Source organism: Panthera tigris, chromosome D3, assembly GCF_018350195.1.
Source record: "Panthera tigris isolate Pti1 chromosome D3, P.tigris_Pti1_mat1.1, whole genome shotgun sequence".
NCBI classification, from domain to species: Eukaryota; Metazoa; Chordata; class Mammalia; order Carnivora; family Felidae; genus Panthera; species Panthera tigris.
The window spans coordinates 54,496,056-54,517,277 of record NC_056671.1 but is presented as its reverse complement, the minus strand read 5'-3'; the positions used below and the strand labels follow the sequence as shown (position 1 = coordinate 54,517,277).

At 35.3% G+C, this 21,222-nt stretch overlaps 1 protein-coding gene across 11 annotated transcripts in view; it reads left to right on the top strand.

The window, feature by feature from the left end:
* CCDC178 (coiled-coil domain containing 178) overlaps positions 1-21,222 on the top strand; it is a 463,104-nt gene that overhangs the window by 151,055 nt on the left and 290,827 nt on the right. For all 11 annotated transcript variants that reach the window (XR_006210059.1, XM_042962674.1, XM_042962673.1 and 8 more), the window contains exons 14-15: positions 19,091-19,153; positions 20,425-20,586. Coding sequence is in view for 10 of the 11 variants with exons in the window: in XM_042962674.1 (XP_042818608.1) it covers positions 19,091-19,153; positions 20,425-20,586 (225 nt within the window). In the remaining variant the exon portion in view is untranslated. The remainder of the gene's footprint in view (positions 1-19,090; positions 19,154-20,424; positions 20,587-21,222) is intronic.

Sequence of the window (21,222 nt, the reverse complement as noted above, 5' to 3'; positions counted from 1 at the left end):
CTGATTTCTCTAATTCTTAAATTGTGCTCTTTTGTCTTAATCTCCCTCTTTTTTCTGCTTCATTATTCTCTATAAGTTTGTCCTCTATATTGCTGATTCTGTTCTGCCTCATCCATCCTTGCTGCTGCTCCATCCATCCATGATTGAAGCTCAGTTATAGCATTTTTAATTTCATTCTATTTTTTTCTGCTTTTATCTCTGCAGAAAGGGATTCTAATCTATTTTCAGCTCCAGCTAGTATTCTTATTATCGTGGTTCTAAATTCTGGTTCAGACATCTTGCTTGTATCTGTGTTGGTTAAATCTCTGGATGTTGTTTATTTGTGCTCTTTCTTTTGGGGTGAATTCCTTCATTCTGTCATTTTGAAGGGAGAAAAATTAATGAGGTAGAAAAGTTAAGATCAAAAATAATTAAAATTTAAAAAATATTAAAATTAAAAAATTAAACACACACACACACAAAATCTAATAAATGATGCTAGATCTTAGGTGTGTTTTGGTCTGGGTATTGAATGTGGTTTGAAAGATTATTCAAGAAAAAGAAACAAAAAGAGAAAAAAGAGAAAAAAAAGAAATCGTTTGAAAATTTGAAAAAGTGAATACAGTGTAGTAGACTAAAATAAAATGATGGAAGTAAAATAGAATTTGAAAAAATTTACGTAAAAGCAAAAAGTATATTAAAAATTAAAGAAAAATATATTTAATAGAAAGTGAAGGGAAAAATGAAGTTTTTCACTTTCTGCATTCAAGTAAAGACAAGAAACAAAAAAGAAAAAAGAAAGAAAAAACAAGGAAATCATTTGAAAATGTGAAAAGGTGAGAATACACTGAAGTAGACTAAAATCGAATGATGGAAGTAAGATAGAATTTGAAAAAATTTACACAAAAGGAAAAAATATAGTAAAAAAATTAAAGAAAAATATTTTTAATAAAAATTGAAAATAAAAATGAATCTTTTCTCTTTCTGTATTCAAGAAAAAGAATAGTGTAAAGAGAGAAAAAAAGAAAAAAAAAGAAAATTGAATAGATAGACCTGCCAATAGATTGAAATTGGGGTGAAATTACTTCGTTTTCCCCTAGAAGTCAGATTATGTAGCACTTTATAGTCCATAAAGTAAACTAGGCGGTGAGCCTTGTGTTCTTGAAGAGTGAGGTTGGCCCAGTTGGGCAGGGCTCAGTGTAACGGCTTCGTTCTTCACTAGATGGCACAGCTAGCCTACTGGGGTGGATTGTTGGGGTGCTCGTAGGTGCGTATGCGCGGGAGCAGTGAAAATGGCGTCACCCAGCTATCCAGTCTCTAGTATGGGAACTCTGTTCTCTCCTATCAGCAATCGTGCACCCGTCCTCTGTCTTCAGCTTTCGTCCACTCCCCGCTTCTTCACTGTTCGTGACCAAGCCCCAGGCAGTACCTCTCTCCCGAGTTTTGTCTCAGATGTGGCTGTTTTCCCCATCCCTTACTTCTGAAGGACTGCAGCTTTGACCTGTTCTGCCCCTCTGTGGGAGGGTCTCACTGAGCAGTGGCTGAATGCCAGCTGCACCCAGGAATGCCTGCTGGACCCTGCTGCTGCGAGTGCCCCGAGACTGGCCAAGTGCCAGCCCACCCCAGAAAAAGTTCATGAGATAGTGTAGCAGGAGCTTTTCAGGGATTATGGAAAATCACAACACACATCTGGCACCAGGCTTCACACTTAATGACCTTGTTCCAGCATGAGCAAATGTGGCCATTTTCTGGGGTCTGCTGGGACCAGGTGGCTTCAACAGTCTCCACCAAATGTCCTTCCAGCATTGGAACCACTTTTCCCCATGTGGGCTGAGAACCTCCCAGACCCCACTCTGTTCCTGGGGATTCGCCCTTCCACCAGAGCACCACCAGGTATGGAGCTGCAGAGTTGCAGCCTTTGTGATCCCCTTGTTTACAGTCTTAATGGAATTTAAACCCTCTCCTTTGTCCTTTCTCCCTTTTTAGTTTAGTCCCTGTGGCTGTTTCCAATTTTCCACCTTCTCTCCAGCTGCTTTTGGGGAGGGGTACTTTTCCCATATTCTCCCCTGCCCCAGTCTCCGTCCTCTCTCTGCCTGCAAACGTGGTTCTCTGCCTGCTGCCAGCTCCTCTCTCCCCAAGTTCACCTCCCCATGCTGCATACCTGCTGAATTCTGTGGTTCAGGTTGTGCAGATTGTTGTGCTAATCCTCCAATCAGTTTTCTAGGTGTGTAGGATGGTTTAGTGTTGGTCTGGCTGTATTTCATAGACGCAAGACACACAAAAAACTTCCATGCTGTTCCGCCATCGTGGCTCCTCCTCTATCTTTGAGAGTGAGAGGGAGAGACACATGCAGAGTGTGAGTGGGGGAGGGGTATAGACAGAGGAAGACACAGAATCAGAAGTAGGCTCCAGGCTCTGAGCTGTCAGCACAGAGCCTGATGTGGGGCTCAAACCCATGAACTGTGAGATTATCACCGCAGCTGAAGTCGGTCACTTAACTGACTGAGCCACCCAGGTGCCCCTGTAAGGGACCACTTTAACAGGCTACTTTTGGCCATCACACCTCACACACACACTTCTCCCATCTTTGGCATTTACTTATCAAAGACTTATTATCATATAGTTATGTGTAAAATATAGAATCTGTATTCTGTGTTCAAGCCTTTCACTAGCACTTTATTCAGTGAAGACTTTCTCATGTGCTTTCTAAATTTAGGATACTTAGATTGTCTTCCAGTAAATGTTTCTTTACTGAGAAACTGAGATTTTGTTCCTGCATTGAATCCACCTGTTCAACAGAGTTGGTTTATTGTATGCATATCCCTTCTCATGGGTTGTTCAGTGGTTTTTTTCATACCATATATGTGCCAAAGTTAATATGATAGAAATCACATATAGTAAAAATTAACCTCAAAGTTGTTTTAAAAATATAAATCATGTTATTTTCCATATAGTTTAGCATATATAACACTGTGGATGTCGTTTATAATTTTAAAACATTTTTCATTAATATGCATTTGTCTATGGCCAATAATTAATTTTTTTCATTGAGGATATCAATGAATACATAAACCACTGATTTGGCTACTTAACAATGTGTTTTAATTTTTTCACTGGACAGGAAACCTTTGTTCACATATTTATCTCAGAGCTGTCACAACCTACCTTCAATAGTTCAGCTATATGGCTTCACTAGCCTGAGTCATTCAATTATTAAGAAGGATGTTACATTAAATTATTTTTTCTAAGTTTTCCTGATGCCATAAAATGCAATTTATAGGTTAAATGCAAATTTGAGGTAACTCTTCTGTACTTGCTTTGCCAACCTAAGGCAAAGTGTAAGTGTCCCCCTTGTTTGATGCAAGTGAAATTGAAAGCATTGAGGCATTGTTAATCAAGTCCTTTCCCTACCCTATAGTAGCTGAGACACAACCAGAAAGAAGCAACAGAAAGATATTACTCAGTTTAGGAAATAATTCCACATTGCTAGACACTTCTACTGATCTCTGAGCTGAATATATAGGGCACTAAATTTCTGTGATATACACATGTGTATCTGTGTCAGAATGGTAACGAATTAAAAATGAATTTCTAGATAGTCCTTAGATAAATCAGGTTGGGAATAATTTAAGTTTGTAGTTTCTGCCTTTGTAATGACCTCCACTGTCTTTCATTGACTAAGTAATAAATATCTATAAAGTTTTCTGAGTCTTGGCATCATGTTTTTCTTGCAGGTAACTTTATGTATTTGTTGATCTTGGCCTAACATTAGTCCTTAATTCAGGTCTTCTAGAAATTATAGCATTACCACCTCTGACCTAACTCTGAGAAATAACCTTTTGAAACCTTAGAGGTGGAATTTCTGAATTATGTTTCCTCAAATTGATGCACCTGTACAATTCCTAATAAGTTTTACACTAGAAACCACCCTGAACAATCAAGATATTTGTCAGGTTCTGAAGTTTTCCAGCTATTACAGATGACTTGTCCCAATTTTTTCATACCTTCAATCCCAGTGACTGACCTATTCAGAAAAGACGTGATTAGCCAAGTCGCAGGATAAAATTATCCACAGTGATGGGAGATAAATCAATAAAAGGGTAATATGTATTCAATTATGGTATTGATGGAATGAACAGAAAATCATTCAGTGTTGTCTGAAGAATGTAATATATTGTAACAAGGAAAATCTCGAAAGCTTTTATCAGATATTAAGTACTTCTCAACATTTAAATAGAAGGATTTTGTGCAAGCTGCAGGAATGTGGAGGGTTTTTGCTTGAACATACTGGAGTTTTGCTGGAAAAGTAGAATATCAGGATCCTCTGGTTCCAGGTAAAAATCCTAGTACTAGAACTAAGTGGAAACTTAGTAAGAAAAGAAAAAAAGGAAATAGAGTTTTCTGCAGATTTATTATAGGCTAGACTCTTTATACATGTTAATTAATTCGTGGTCACAATACTGTGAAGTTGTTACTAGTATGTACATCTTGGGGTGAAGTGGCTTGCCCAAAGTAACATTGCTTTTAGGTAGCTGTGTAGAATTTGTACACAAGGTTTTCTGATGCTGGGTTTGGTATAAACTAGTCAGACACTAGGTAGGCATATACTCCAACCAAAAAAAATTCATTCAGGCTCAAAATTTCACAATGACAATATTAGGGATCACCTTTTAGCCTTTATATTTTAGAGAACCATTAGGGTCACAGCAAAATTGGGAGAAAGTACAGAGATTTCCCATATATCTCAAACCCTTTCGGTGCTGTCCCTATACAGCCTTTCTCCCACTGATGGCAACCATGGCAACCACTGATCTTTTATTCCATAGTTTTGCCTTTTCCAAAATACCATATAGTTGGAATCCTACCGTATATATAGCCTTTTCATATTGGATTCTTTCACTTATTCATATGCATTCAAGGTTCCTTCATGTCTTTTCTTGGCTTGATAGCTCATTTCTTTTTAACACTGAATAGTATTCTATATCTGGATATACCACAATTTATTTAAGCATTCACCTATTGAAGAGCATCTTGGTTGCTTCCAAGTCTGGGCAGTTATAAAGAAAGCTACTAGAAACATCCATGTGCAGGTTTTTATGTGGAAATAAGTTTTCAACTCCTTTGAGTATGAAATAAGGAACATAATTGCTGGATATTATAATTAGTATATATTTACTTTTTTGTGTGTTTTTAAAAAATGTTTATTTTGAGAGGGAGAGAGGGTGTGAGTGGGGGAGGGACAGAGAGAGAGAGAGAAAGAGAGGGAATCCAAGCAGGACCTGCACTGTCAGCACATAACCCAACAGAAGGCTCAGTCTCATGAACTGTGAGATCATAACCTGAGCCAAAGTCAAGAGTCAGATGCTTAACTGACTGAACCACCTAGGCACCCCAGTATATGTTTAGTTTTGTAAAAAACTGCCAAACTGTCTTACAAAGTGGCTGTACCATTTTTCATTCCTACCAGCAATGCATGGGAGTTCCTGTTATTCCAAAGCCTTGCCAATAGTTGATGTTGTCAGTAATCAGGATTTTGGCCATTGTAATAGGTGTGTAGTGATATTTCACTGTTGCTTTAATTTGCGTTTCTGTGATGACATATGAAGTATATACTTACTTGCCATTGTACATCTTCTTTGGTGAGTTGCATGTTAAGGTCTTTGACCTCCTCTTTTAAGTAATCTCTACATCCAATATGGGGCTCGAACTAACAGTCCCAAGATCAAGTGTCCCATGTTCTACCAACAGAACCAGCCAGGCACCCCAACATCTTTGATGCTTATTTTATTGGGTTGTTTTCTTACTGTTGAGTTTCCAGAGTATTTTGTATATTTTGGATAACAGATCTCTATCAGATTTTTCTTCTGCAAATATTTGCTCCCAGTTTGTGACTTCTCATTCTTTTGACCTTGGCTTTCACAGAGCTAAAGGCTTTAGTTTTAATGAAACCCAACTTATCAATTATTTCTTTCATGGATCATGCTTTGGTGTTGTATCTAAAAAGTCATTGTCACACTGGACCAGATGGACTTAACATGTATATTCAGAACATTTCATCCTAAAGCAGCAGAATATGCATTCTTCTCCAGTGCACATGGAACGTTCTCCAGAATAGACCACATACTGGGACACAAATCACCCCTCAGCAAGTATAAAAAGATCGAGATCATACCATGCATATTTTCAGACCACAAAGCTATCAAACTCAAAATCAACCACAAGAAAAAAAAAAGTTGGAAAGGTAACAAATACTTGGAGACTGAAGAACATCCTACTAAAGAATGAATGGGCTAACCAACAAGTTAAAGAGGAAATTAAAAAGTACATGGAAGCCAACGAAAATGATAACACCACAGCCCAAAGCCTCAGATGCAGCAAAAGCAGTCATAAGAGGAATGTATTTAGCAATCCAGGCCTTCCTAAAGAAGGAAGAAAGATCTCAGATACACAACCTAATCTTACACCTTAAAGAGCTGGAAAAAGAACAGCAAATAAAACCCAAAACTAACAGAAGACAGGAAATAATGAAGATTAGAGCAGAAATTAATGCTATTGAAACGAAAAAAAACAGTAGACCAGTGAAACCAGAAGCTGATTCTTTGAAAGAATTACAAAATTGATAAGCCACTGGCCAGTTTGATCAAAAAGAAAAAGGAAGGGACCCAAATAAATAAAATCAAGAATGAGAGAGGAGAGATCACCACCAACAACAGCAGAGATAAAAACAATAATAAGAGAATACTATGAGAAATTATACGCCAATGAAATGGGCAATCTGGAAGAAATAGACAAATTCCTAGAAACAAATACACTACCAAAACTGAAACAGGAAGAAATAGAAAATTTGAAGAGACCCATGACCAGTAAAGAAACCGAAATTGTAATAAAAAAATCTGCCAAAAAACAAGAGTCCATGGCCAGATGGCTTTCCAGGGAAATTCTACTGAACGTTTAAGGAAGAGTTAACACCTATTCTCTTGAAGCTCTTCCAAAAGATAGAAATGGAAGGAAACCTTCCAAACTCTCTCTGTGAAGCCAGCATTACCTTCATTCCAAAACCAGAGACCCCACTGAAAATGAGAACTATAGACCAATTTCCCTGATGACTGTGGATGCAAAAATCCTCAACAAGATATTAGCCAACTGGATCCAACAATACATTAAAAAAATTATTCACCACGACCAAGTGGGACTTATACCTGGGATGCAGGGCTGGTTCAATATCTGCAAAACAATCAATGTGATTCATCACATCAGTAAAAGAAAGGACAAGAACCATAAGATCCTCTCAATAGATGCAGAGAAAGCATTTGACAAAATACAGCATCCTTTCTTGATAAAAACCCTCAAGAAAGTTGGGATAGAAGGATCATACCTGGAGATCACAAAAGCCATATATCAAAGATCCCATGCTGATATCATCCTCAATGGGGCAAAACTGAGAGTTTTCCCCCTGAGGTCTGGAACAAGACAGGGATGTTCACTCTCACCACTGTTATTCAACATAGTATTGGAAGTCTTAGCCTCAGCCATCAGACAACACAAAGAAATAAAAGGCAACCGATGGAATGGGAGAAGATATTTACAAATGACATATCAGATAAAGGGTTAGTATCCCAAGTCTATAAAGAACTTATCAAACTCAACACCCCAAAAACAAATAATCCAGTGGAGAAATGGGCAAAAGACATGAATAGACACTTCTCCAAAGAAGACATCCAGATGGCCAACCAACACATGAAAAATGCTCAGCATCACTCATCATCAGGGAAATACAAATCAAAACCACAATGAGATACCACCTTGCACCTGTCAGAATGGCTAACATTAACAACTCAGGGAACAACAGATGTTGGCGAGGATGCAGAGAACAAGGATCTCTTTTGCACTGTTGGTGGGAATGCAAGCTGGTGCAGCTACTCTGGAAAACAGTATGGAGGTTCCTCAAAAAACTAAAAACAGAACAACCTGTGACCCAGCAATTGCACTACTAGGCATTTATCCAAGGGATACAGGTGTGCTGTTTCGAAGGGACACATGCACCCCCATGTTTATGGCAGCACTATCAACAATAGCCAAAGTATGGAAAGAGCCCAAATGTCCATCGATGGATGAATGGATAAAGAAGATGTGGTATATATATACACAATGGGGTATTACTGGGCAATCAAAAAGAATGAAATCTTGCCATTTGCAACTATGTGGATGAAACTGAAGGGTATTACGCTAAGTGAAATTAGTCAGAGAAAGACAAAAATCATATGACTTCACTTATCTGAGGACTTTAATAGACAAAACAGGTGAACACAAGGGAAGGGAAGCAAAAATAATATAAAAACAGGGAGGGGGACAAAACCTAAGAGACTTAAATATGGAGAAGAAACAGGGTTACTGGAGGGGTTGTGGGAGGGGGGATGGGCTAAATGGGTAAAGAATCTACTCTTGAAATCACTGTTGCACTATATGCTAACTAACTAACTTGGATATAAATTAAAAAAATAAATATTAAAAAACAAAAATAAGTCATTGTCATACCCAAGAACATCTAAGATTTTTTGTTATTTTCTAGTGTTTTTTTTGTTATACCTTTAGGTTTATGATCCATTGTGAGTTAATTTTTATGAAAGGTGTAAAGTGTATCTAGCTTTGTTTCTTTTTGCATGTGGATGTCCACTTGTTCTAGCACCATTTATTGAAGAGATTGTCTTTGCTCCATTGTGTTGTCTTTGCTTTTTTGTGGAAGAACAGCTGACTATTTGTGGACTCTTTTTTGTTCCAGTTTTCTATTTGTCTATTCTTTTCCCAGTGCTTTACTGTCTTGAATAATATAGCTTTCTAGTATATCTTGATGTTGAGTGTGTTCATGTCTGTTGCTTTTTTTTGTTTTTCAATATTGTTTTGGCTCTGCTGGGTCTTTTTCTCCTTATAAACTGGCATATAGGAAAACAATTAAAGATTGGGGATTCACATTGTGTCTTGCAACTGTTCTATAATTGCTTATTATTTCTAGGAGTATTTTTGTTAATTCTTTTAGATTTTCACATGTACAATCATGTCATGAAAACAAGAGCAAATTTATTTATTCCTTCCAAATCTGTATGTTTTTTACTTATTATTATTATTATTATTATTATTATTATTATTATTATTTTGGTCAATGCATTTTCAAGAACTTCCAGTACAACATTGAAAAAGAATGTTGAGATAGATTATCCTTGCCTTGTACCTGATCCTAGTGGGAGAGCTTTCGTTTCTCACCATAAACTTTTGTGTTAGCTGTAGGTTTTTGTAAACATTCTTTACCAAGTCAAGGAAGATCCCATCCCTTCCCCCCATTTTAACTTATTGAGGGTCTTACAGTAATGCTGTCTCATAGAATGAGTTAGGAGTATCCATCTGTTTCTATCCTCTGAAAGAGATTGTAGAAATTTAGTATAATTTCTTACTTAAATGTTTGTAGAATTATTCACTGGGGAACCCATGGGGACCTTGTGCTTTCTGTTTTGGAAAGTAATTAATTATTAATTCCATTTCCTTTATAGATGTCAGCATATTTAGATGATATGTTTCTTCTTGTATGAGTTTTGGCAGATTATGTCTTTCAAGAAATTGTTCTATTTCATCTAGGTTACCTAATTCTTGAAAATAGGGTTTTTCATAGTATTCCTTTATTTTCTTTCAATATCCATGAGATCTAGTTACATCACTGCTTTCATTTCTGATATTAGTAATTTGTGTCCTCTGTCTTTTTTTCTTAGTTTGCCTGGCTTCAGGCTTACCAAGTTTTATTGGTCTTTTGAAAGAACCAGATTTTAGTTTCATTGATTTTTTTTTCTATGATTTTCTGTTTTAAATTTCATTGATTTCTGCTCTAATTCTTATTATTTCTCTTCTTCTGCTTAGTTTTAATTTAATTTTCTCTCCTTCCAGTTTTCTAAGATTTAAACCTATACTATTGATGTTAGATCTTTCTTCTTTTCTAATATACACACTCAGTACTATAAATTTCCTTTTAAGCAATGCTTTTGCTGCATCACACAAATTTTGATAAATTGTGTTTTGTTTTTATTTAGTTCAAACTATTTCAAAATTTTTCTTCAGATTTATTCCTTGGCTATACATTTTTAAGAAATATGTTGTTTAGTGTGTACATATTTGGGTATTTTCCAATTAACTTTCTGTTACTGATTTCTAGTTTAATTCCATTGTGGTCTGACAGTAAACATTGTATGATTTCTAGTTTTTCTAGTTTTTTAAGTTTGTTTAGCCATTCAGGGATCATTTTTAATCCTAGAAAAAGACACTCTGTTATGTCTTTATAATGTTCTAGGCCACAGTCATCTGGTCTATAACTTTATAGTTTAGAAGGTTATGTTACTGCTTGGATTCTTTTTCACATATTTATAACAACCCTTAACTCTTCTTTAGAGAAAAATCTTAGCCTTTCCTTCAAATACTATTTGTTAATATCTAAGACAAAGTTTATAAAGGACCTTCATCTGAGTAGAGTAAAAATTAAAACCTTCTTGGGGTGCCTGGGTGGCTCAGTCAGTTAAGCGTCCGACTTCGGCTCAGGTCATGATCTCACAGTTTGTGGGTTCAAGCCCCGCATCAGGCTCTGTGCTGGCTGCTTAGAGCCTGGAGCCTGCTTCAAATTCTGTGTCTCCCTCTCTCTCTGCTCCTCCCCCGCTCATGCTCTCTCTCTCTCCTTCAAAAATAAATAAAAACATTAAAAAAAAATTAAAAAAAAAAAAACCTTCTAAAACACTTTCTTGGGGGTCATAACTTTTACCACTTCAGGCCTATTTAGATAATGTCCAGTTCAATTAACAGAATAAAATAGATTTAATAAGCCCAAATTTGGTTTGTACACTATACAGCTTCTATCACAATTTCAGGTGAGACTGGTGGTATTTTAAAATGGTTAGAAAATGGACATTCTGATTATTTATTTATTTTGATTCTTGAGGATTTATGCCTATCAGTCAAATCTAAAGTGTATTACTCTTGACTTATATACAATAATTTTTATTGAATTAGGAGTTGATACTACATCCTGGACTTTTAACAAATCTTGGTAAGGGGCACCTCTGTGGCTCAGTTAGTTAAGCATCCAATTTCAGCTCAGGTCATGATCTCACAATTCATGAGTTCAAGCTCCGTGTCAGGCTCTGTCCTGACAGCTTGCAGCCAGGAGTCTGCTTTGGATTCCATGTCTCCCTCTCTGTCTGCACCTTCCCCACTTGCTCTCTTTCTCTCTCTTTCAAAACTAAATAAACATTTACAAAAATTAAAAAAAAAGTTCCTAAAAGTAATGGCCAAAACTGACTACTGCTACTTGGTTTTTTAAATTAATGAAAGAGGTAGTCCTATTGTTCAAGATGGTTAAAAACCTATACACTTAAGTTATGTTAGAATTCAGAACTAGGATTAACTTTCTTGATAAAATTATATTCCTTTTCTTAATGATAATTGGGCAGTCTTCAATGTTTCGTGTTTCCTTCTGCTTTAAATGGTCCAGAAGCTCAGAATCATTTACACTATACATTGCTAGCACCGTCACTCTTCGTTACTCCTTTCTGTGTTCCAGATTTACAACTTTGATCATGTACTCTTTTACTTTTGGTTCATTGTTTTTAAGTTACTAAGATTCTTCCCTACTCTATTCAGAGATAAAATACTTTGCCAACGTGAAGGTCAAGGAAGCCATTAACTGTAATATTGGGAGTGTCCACATTAATGATAAATGTTTGCTGGGGAAAAGAGGGAAGGAAGGTACAGACAAAACAGAAATCGTGTGAAGCTATAGTAGGATTTAAGTTCTTCAAATGTTGTGTCAAGCTTCAGAAGAGTTAATTTTTCTAACACATATTTGAGGGAGTAAATACACCTAAAAATGTGATAAAAACAAAGAATTAGACACTCAGTATTCTTGATGATGTAAAACAGTTGAGGACAAAATAAAATTTTATTTGCCTTGCTGGGAACATAACTTCCTTCCTCATTCTACTAGTTTAGAGCCTTGTCAGAAAAAAATGTAGTATATTGGCTCTTTAGAATTTTCATTTAAATCTATGAATTTTGGGGGCAACTGGATGGCTCAGTCGGTTGTGTCCGACTCTTGGTTTTGGCTCAGGTCATGATCTCACTGTTCACGAGGACAAGCCCTGGATCGGGCTCTGCGCCGACTGCACAGAGCCTGCTTGGGATTCTCTCTCTCCCTCTCTGGCTCGCTCTCTCTCTCTCTCTCAGAATAAATAAATAAACTAAAAAAAATAAATCTGTGATTTTTGTTTCTATTTTTTCCTCCCTTTTCTAAATGAAATGTGATTTTGTTGAAAGGGTGTGGATTTTGGAGTCACATGTTTCTTAATTTGAATTCTGGTTCTTTATTCTGAGAATATTGAGAATATTGTGATCCCGTAAATGAGTATAATAATACATGTATTATACCTGTGTGTGATAATATTGTATATAAAACATTTAACTTGGAGCCTGACAAATAATATACTCTCACAAGTATTAGGGATAAACAACATAAAGAGTATTCCATAAAATGGGGCTTCCTAAACCCTTTGATAACTGACTTACATTTAACTCTGGAGTCTATTTCCTAATAAATATATAGATTCTAAATAACACATTGAAAGTAGTAATAGCTATTTTTTGAATGCTTGATGCCAATGTTGCCTCAGGTAAACTATTATATATGTATAATAGTTTAATGTATATAATAGTTTATATATGCATATATAATTCTTCTTGTACTTCCACAATAATTTTGTGGAAAAGAAATGTTATCCCAGTTTTACTTATGTGAAAACTAATATTTGATAAGTGTTAAGACATATTGATATAGCAACTCTGATAACCTGTACTCTGTAAGTTGGTAGAACCTTTCTGGGAAGTAATTTATCAATATCTGTAAATAATGTTTTTTATCTATTTTAAAAAATGTTAGCGGCATCTGGGTGGCTCAGTCGGTTGAGCCTCCAGCTTCAGCTTAGGTTATGATCTCACAGTTTGTGGGTTCGAGCCCCATGTCGGGCTGTGTGCTGACAGGTCAGAGCCTGGAGCCTGCTTCGGATTCTGTGTCCCCCTCTCTCTCTGCCCCTCCCCTGCTCACAGTCTGTCTCTCTCCCTAAAAAATAAACATTAAAAAAATTTAATAAAAAATGTTTATTATTGAAATATAGTCATTATACAATATTATATTAGTCAACATACAATATTATGTGCATTATATTATATACACAACATAGTGATTCAACAGTTCTATACATTATGCAGTGCGGACCACAAGAAGTGTAGTTACCATCTGTCACCATACAACATTATTACAATATGATTAACTATATTCCCTATGCTGCACTTTTCATCTATGTGACTTATTTTACAACTGGAAGTTTGTACCTCTTAATCCCTTTCACCTGTTTCTCACATTCCCCCCCCCCCCCCCCCGCCCGCCGCTGGTCCACTTTGGAAGCCATCGATTTGTTCCCTATATTTATTCATCTGTTTCTTTTTGCCTGTTTGCTTGCTTGTTTTAAATTATACATGTAAGTAAAATCATATGGTATTTGTCCTTCTCTGACTTATTTCACTTAGCATAATGTTCTCTAGGTCCACGCATGTTGGTGCAAATGGCAAGATCTCATCATTTTTATGGCTGAGTAATATTCAGTTGTGTATATGTATACCACATCTTTATCCGTTTCATCTATTGAAGGACACTGAGGTTGCTTCCATTTATTGTCTATTGTAAATAATGCTTCAGAGAACATAGGGGCTTATATATCTCTTTGAATTAGTGTTTTTGTTTTATTTGGCTAGGGTTAGGGTTAGGGTAGAACTAATAAATCATATGATATTTCTATTTTTAATTTATCGAGGAACCTCCATACTGTTTTCCATAGTGGTTGCACCAATTCACATTCTAACTGACAGCATATGAGGTTTCCCTTTTCTCCATATCCTTGCCAACACTTGTTATTTCTTATCTTTTTAATAATAACCATTCTGACTGGTAGGGGGTCTCATCTCATGGTTTTGACTTGCATTTCACTGATGATTAGTGAAGGTGAGAATCTTGAGGAAACATGTCTATAAAATATGTCGCTAAGACTGGTGTACAGAAGATCACTTCCTATGTTTTCTTTCAGAGTTTTATTGTTTTAGGTCTCACATTTAGGTCTTTAATCCATTTTGGTTTATTTTTTGTGTCTGATGTAAGATAGTGGTTCAGGCTCATTCTTTTGCATGTAGTTGTACAGTTTTTCCCAACAACCGTTTATTGAGGAGACTGCCTTTTCCTCATTGTATATTCTTGCCTCCTTTGTCAGGTATTAATTGACCATATAGAAGCATAGGTTTATTTATGCACTGCACTCTGTATTCTGTTCTACGGATCTATGTGTCTGTTTTTGTGCCAGTACCAAACTGCTTTGATTACTGTAGCATTGTGTTGTGTTTTGAAATCTGGGATTATGATACCTCCAGCTTTGTTCTTTGTCAAGATTGCTTTGGCTACTGAGTGCTTTTATGATTCCATACAAATTTAGGATTATTTGTTCTAGTTCTGTGAAAAACAGTGTTGATATTTTGATAAGGATTGTATTGAAACTGTAGATTAGTAACTTTGGGTAGCCTAAATATTTTAACAATATTAATTTTTCTGTGTCATGAGCATGGTATATGATTTCATTTGTTTGTGTTGTTTTCACTTTCTTTCATCAGTGTCATGCAGTTTTCAGGTTATAGATCTTTCACTTCCTTGGTTAAATTTATTCCTAGGTATTTTATTCTTTTTGCTTAATTTTAAATGGGATTATTTTCTTAATTTCTTCTTCTGCTACTTTATTATTAATGTATAAAAATACAACATATCTCTCTATTATTTTGTATCCTGCAACTTTAATGAATTCATTTATTAGTTCTAATAATTTTTTGGTAGAGTATTAGGGTTCTCTCTATATATTAATATGTCATCTGCAAATAGTGACAGTTTTACTTCTTTAAATTTGAATGCTTTTCATTAGTTTTTCTTGTCTCTTTGCTACAGCTAAGATTTATATTACTATTTTGAATAAAAGTGGTAAGAGTGGACATCCTTGTCTTGTTCCTGATATTAAAGGAAAAGCTTTCATTTGTTCACCATTGAGTAATATGTTAGCTATTGGTTTGTCATGTATGGCGTTTTTATGTTGAGTTATGTTCCTTCTAAACCGACTTTGTTGAGAGTTTTTAATCATGAACTGATTTGGGGTTTTTTCTATTGTTTTTTTTTCTGCGTCTGTTGAGATGATCATATGGTTTTTATCTTTCATTTTGTTAATGTCATGTGTCACATTGATTTGTAGATATTAAACCAATATATGTAAAGACTTTATTTTTATTATTTTTTAATGTTTATTTTTGAGAGACAGAGACAGAGCATGCATGGGGGAAGGGCAGAGAGAGAGGGAGACACAGAATCTGAAGTAGGCTCCAGGCTCTCAGCTGTCAGCACAGAGCCCGATGTGGGGCTCGAACTCACAATCGGCAAGATTATGACTTGATCTGAAGTCGGAAGTTCAGCCAGCTGAGCCACCCAGGCGCCCCATGTAAAGAACTTTAAATACTAAATACATTTGCAATCTATAGTTAATTATTTCTAAAAATAAGACTTAAAGAAAATCACCAGATAATAAAGACGAACAAAGGCTACAAAGATGGGTGTTAAGGATGTTTATGATTAGTTACATAATACCAACTAGAAAATATACTCCAGGAGGACAAGAATTGTTTGTTTTGTACAACTGCATCTCAGTGCCTAGACCAGTGCTGAGAACAAAGTAGGTACTCAATATGTGTTTATGGAAATCATAAATACATAGCTAACATATAGTGGGAAAATTTTAAAAACACAAATTTTTCAGTAATAGATTTGTTGTGTAATATGAGTACAAGGATAAATTGTAAATTCATTCAGTTCTAAATTTTTAAAAATGGGGCTTTTGCTTTTTTTAGTGGCTGAGAAAGATAGACTATCTATCTATCTAGGCTGACTCTACCAACGATAACAACTTGAATCCCTGGACCTAAAAAGCAATACACCAAAAAGTCACAATGCACATCCCTGGGTTTGGAGATTCAGGTTATTTTAATTTTACTTTTGTAATTTAAAAATGTTTCTCAAAAAAAACCCATTTATTTTCATAAAGAAAGAAAGGTAAAAACACAAGCACCCTTGTGTTTATTTTTAGAAAGAATCCATTTGGGCTGCTACCTGTACTTTTTGTTAGGTTCCTGGCCACAAAAGAGTGCCCTAAGAATGCAAGTCAGAGCTGCTGTGCCCCACTGATTCAGTACAGCTCAGTTATTTGCAGAAATACTCAATTTTTCGTTATAACTCTTAATTTTTAGTTCTTGTTTTCTCTGTTCCTGGTCTAAAATCTTATATAATAATTTGAGTTCTCCAACTTTTGTCTTAACTCCCCTCCATCACTGGAAAGCAAACTGATGCTACTTCCTTGATTCTGAGCTTATATCTATTTATATTTGGTGTTTACTTCTCTTTTCTCTTTGAAAGTGGATTTCCGGACACATAGCATTAAGTGTTGCATTGCTCTTCAGTTCTTTGTCCTAGTATAAGTCTCTTCCAGTAGAATAGCTCTTTGCTGCCACCTTCTGGTTTTTGTCTGCTAAAGCCAGGCAGCAGGTCAAAGGTGACTGTTTCAATCTGGGCTCTTCTCAGCATCTGAGAATGCTCCGCCTTTTCTTTGACTTCTTTGAAGCTCTTCAAAGTGATCTTTTGATATATTTTATTCTCCAAAACCAGAATTGACTTATTTTTTATGGAGGCTTTATGTCCCCAAAGCCTATATTTTTTTACCTTTTTTTTTTTTTTTTTTTTTTTTTTTTTTTACAGAGAAAGCTTGTTGACCTCTAAAGAATACAAGAATAGCAAATATAGGGAGCATCCACAGCCTTTAGGGATAAGTACCCAAAGAGCGTGAAAGAGGCTACCTTCCTCCAAAGCAGAGTAAGGTCTTACTGGAGAGAGCGTGGCTGTGTCTCAGTCGATGACCTTAAGCAGCTATCTGCCAGGTGCCAGAGAATTTGATGAAGGTTAAATGGAGTTTGAATGGAGTTTCTGGGTAGAGAACCTGGAGGGTAGGCACCATTGGTTTTCCACACACCAGCTGGCAGCAATTCTACAGGAAGAAGGAGGAAACCATTGGAAACAGAACAAGGTTGTCAAGGGCCTTGCTGCAGCCTCGTAAGCCCCACCATTGCCCTCTATTGATAAAGCCTCACTTGAAGCCAGCTGGCAGAAGAAAATAGTTTACATATCCAGCCCTAGTATCTCAAATTAGTTAAGAGAGTGGATTTAAAGCTAAGAGGCAATGATTAGATAAATGGCACAAATATACAGTCCACATGCAAACTTCTCTAATACAGTTGGTTTCTATATGTAACTGAGCACCATGTCTTCCATTTATCTCATAACTCTAGAGTCTCTTTTAATCTTTAGAGTCTCCTACATTAAAAGAAAATTGCCTTTTATTGCATTAACATTTGTTGAAGAGTCTAAGCCATTTACTTTCCAGAACATCTCTCACAATGGGTTTATTTTTTTGTTCTCATTGTTAAATTCAGGTTAAACACTTTTGGCAGGACTATTACATAGTTATCATATTGTGTCAATGAAACATCACAAAGCACATGGTGCAAGTTTGTCTCATTATTAGTGATAGTAAGTTTGGTCATTTGGTTAAAGTTATGACTAATACATTTATTTATTCTCCTGTTGTAGTATTGACCCAATTGAGTGATATGTTAAGAACATGAAATTATCTTTGTTTCCAAAAAAATTTTTTTATCCAAATTTAGCATCCACTGGTAAGTCTTGGTTGAATCCATTTTTGTCAGAGGTGTGAAATGGTGAATTTTCTGAACTTCCATTCCTTTTACAATCCATCGACAATTAGAACTGAAAAGTTTGGCACAGGCTGGGTTGCAGGCCATCCTCCTGAAAATGGTTTCTTCTTTCAGTTCTTATTCAGGCACTTACCTCTGCATTTCCTACCACTGCCCCTATTTCCTTTAAGTCTCAGGGAAACACCTTGTCGGCCTGGTTTCACTCTCCATCCTTCACATGCTGTTCATGAGTAAGAATCTGTGTGATTATGATATTTTAATGGATCTGGAGTTTCTCATTATATGAAGAGATTTTTTTTAAAACCTATTTTTGAGTTTGAAAGAACCTAAAACTTTGATAGCTTGATTACCCAACCTAGGGACCAAAAGTACTTTGTTTGTTATTTGTTAATTCATTTGTTCAATAAGTTATTTAGATGTTTTTACAGCTACTATAACTCTTTGTCATTCTCCATCCTCTCTTCTTAAACATTTTCAATGATAGTTTAATAAGTACTTTACTAAGACCATAGTCTATCTCTTGTGTTAAATCTACAGTAATATGGATTCATTTTCCCAATACTGTTCTCAGTAGCTACGTAATCCATACTGCATAATTAAAAGGCAGCATCTCTGGTGTTGTGTGGTAATGTCAATTACAACTATGAAGAGTTTAAATCTATCCAAGTAACAGAAAAAAAAATGTTTTTCTACACATTTTTTGCCTACTAAATTCCAAAGAATGATTTTTTTTTTTTTTTAAGAAAAAAGAAAAAAAATATTCTGGCCAAATGGAGAATCTGATTACATTTTACAAACTTCAGACTATCAATTTTCAAAATTGAATGTGTTCCTTCTGGAAGATGTTATTAAAAGCAAACTGATAGTTTTTAAAAAGAGGAATTGAAGACTGTTTAGTCTCTCCTTTTTGATTACTTTCATCTTTTAGTTCAGGATTATAAAGTAACCTGAACTGAACTGAAATTCTTTTTCTTGGTCTTGTATCACTTATTTTGTTTCAAATAACATCGGATTTTTTGGTTGTATGTTTGGTTGGTTGGCTGTTGTTTTTTTATAATACTCAATTTTTAATAAATATCTTATTCTTTATTATAATGTAAGTAAAATGTTGCTTGTGTTATCAGTTGTCTTCAATAATATTTTCTGATATTCTATAAATAAAACCTTTTTTAAATTTGATAATATATAGGGTAGAGAAGAATTCTTGAAAAGACTTATTCGAAGTGAAGTGACTAATGGAATGATGATTCAGGTAATCCTAATTCGGTTTCAATATTTTATTATTCCTTTAATTTTCATTGTACTTAGCATTTTAAATTTGCCTGTAATGAGGCATCTTTTCCCTACTTGGTTTGCAAGCCAGCAGTTTTCTCTCCTTAGCTGATGACAGTTGCCCTCTGTGTACGACTAGCAGAGCCTGATCATGCATAAAGAAACTGACCTCCCATACACATATCTCATTTTGTGGCTTAATGGGAATTTCTGCCAGTCTAGTAAAAGACTGGCAGTGAGATCTTATTCCTAAGTGTTTCCTTAGTTTGCTTTGTGATGATGTTATGTTTTCTTTACTTTTAGTGTCTTTCAATTGAATTTCTGTATTTAACACTGAAAAAACATATGTTATTTCTATATAAAGATTTTGAAATCAAATTAATATAGCTAGCAAAGTCAATTTAAAATGTCTTTATCTTCGTCTACCACCTGCATATCCTTTGGAACCCAGGTTGTCTGTTTTGATCTTTGACATGTTTCTAGAATGGCTCCTCTTCAGAAATGCATGAATACTTGAAGTTCTAAAAATAAAATCAAGAGGCAAAACAGTCCAAAACAGTGTTATTGTATACACTTATTTGAGATTATCTGCACCTCTGGTCTTCTTTGAAATGAACACAAATTTTGTGATTTCTTCTGTTAGGAAATTTGGCATTTTCAAACATATAAAAGCAGTGTTTCTCTGCTTCTCTATGCTGAAAATGCCAAATTTCCTGATTTATTTTTCTTTCTATGTATATGTATGTTCAATAATTCCATAATTTTCTAGCCCTTTGAGCTTAGTATTTTGTCATTAACTTCTTGTCCATTGGTTTTACTGGGTTTTAGTTTGCCAGAATTACATATATTTCAATATTTGTTGTTAGTGTGCTTTTTAACCTTATTATCTTCCAATACTTACATAAGAATGTTGGATTTTTATTATCTATATTAAGTGTCTCTCATTTTTGAATAATAACTACATTGTTTAAATATGGTATATTCATACCTATTTTTTGTGGTGGCATAATTTTTTTTAATTTTCAAATAACAAATATTATTGCCTGACACAAGACCTGAGACTCAATCAATGTTTACTTTTTTTAAGTTTTTAATTCCAGTTAGCAGGCAGTGTTGTATTAGTTTCAGGTGTGCAATATAGTGACTCAACAATTCCATACATCACCTGGTGCTCATCACAACAAGTGCACTCCTTATCCCATGTTTAGGTGATTGATAACTTAATGAATTCTTTAAAATTTTTGCTGGCAGAAAAAACTGTATTCCATTCAAGAAGAACAGATCCTTGAGAGACAGGATTTTATGGAAAAGAAAGCAATGTACACCCTAGCTCTGGCGGAACTAGAGACACCGCTGCTTGAACTAGAAGAAGACGCCGCAAAAATCAGAACTGCCCACAAAGAGCATGCTGACGTAAGCACTTACAATTAATCCAGAAGCTAATTTCCAGGAGTGTTGAGGTCGATAAATCGTATATGTGATCTTACATTATTATTTGGAATATTATGATTTCACATAGGAAGACATAAAAGCATGAACAAAATGAGTATTTTATGACTACACAGCTGATCTATAGTGGAACCAAATGGCAAGACTATTGATGCTATTACCTGGGCCCCCATACTCTATCTTAGAGTGTACCTAGGAAAAGCAGTTTTCAAACAGATGAGTAGTGATTTTTCTTTTGTGATTGCCCACTATGTTAAATTTAATTCAGAGTCTTCACTGCCTGTTAATAAAATGCTGAAGCTATGTTTACTCAAATATAAAATCTAATGCATCTTGACATTTTTATGGTAAGTTTTTGATGTATGTGGAAGAAGTTGAGACACATAGGATGAAAAATAAAGCAAATGTCGATAAAATATTTTCAAAACAACAAGTTTATGGCAGTTACTGATACTACTAGCCCTTCCCAAAGAAAAATTTAGTAGAAAAATATGTATGCATCCTGTCATTAGTCTTTTGGAGAAGTAGAGGGTGTGGCGAGAGTTATATATTCTTGTCCTTAGGTGCAGGGAGGACAGACATACATTCGTTTGGGCCATT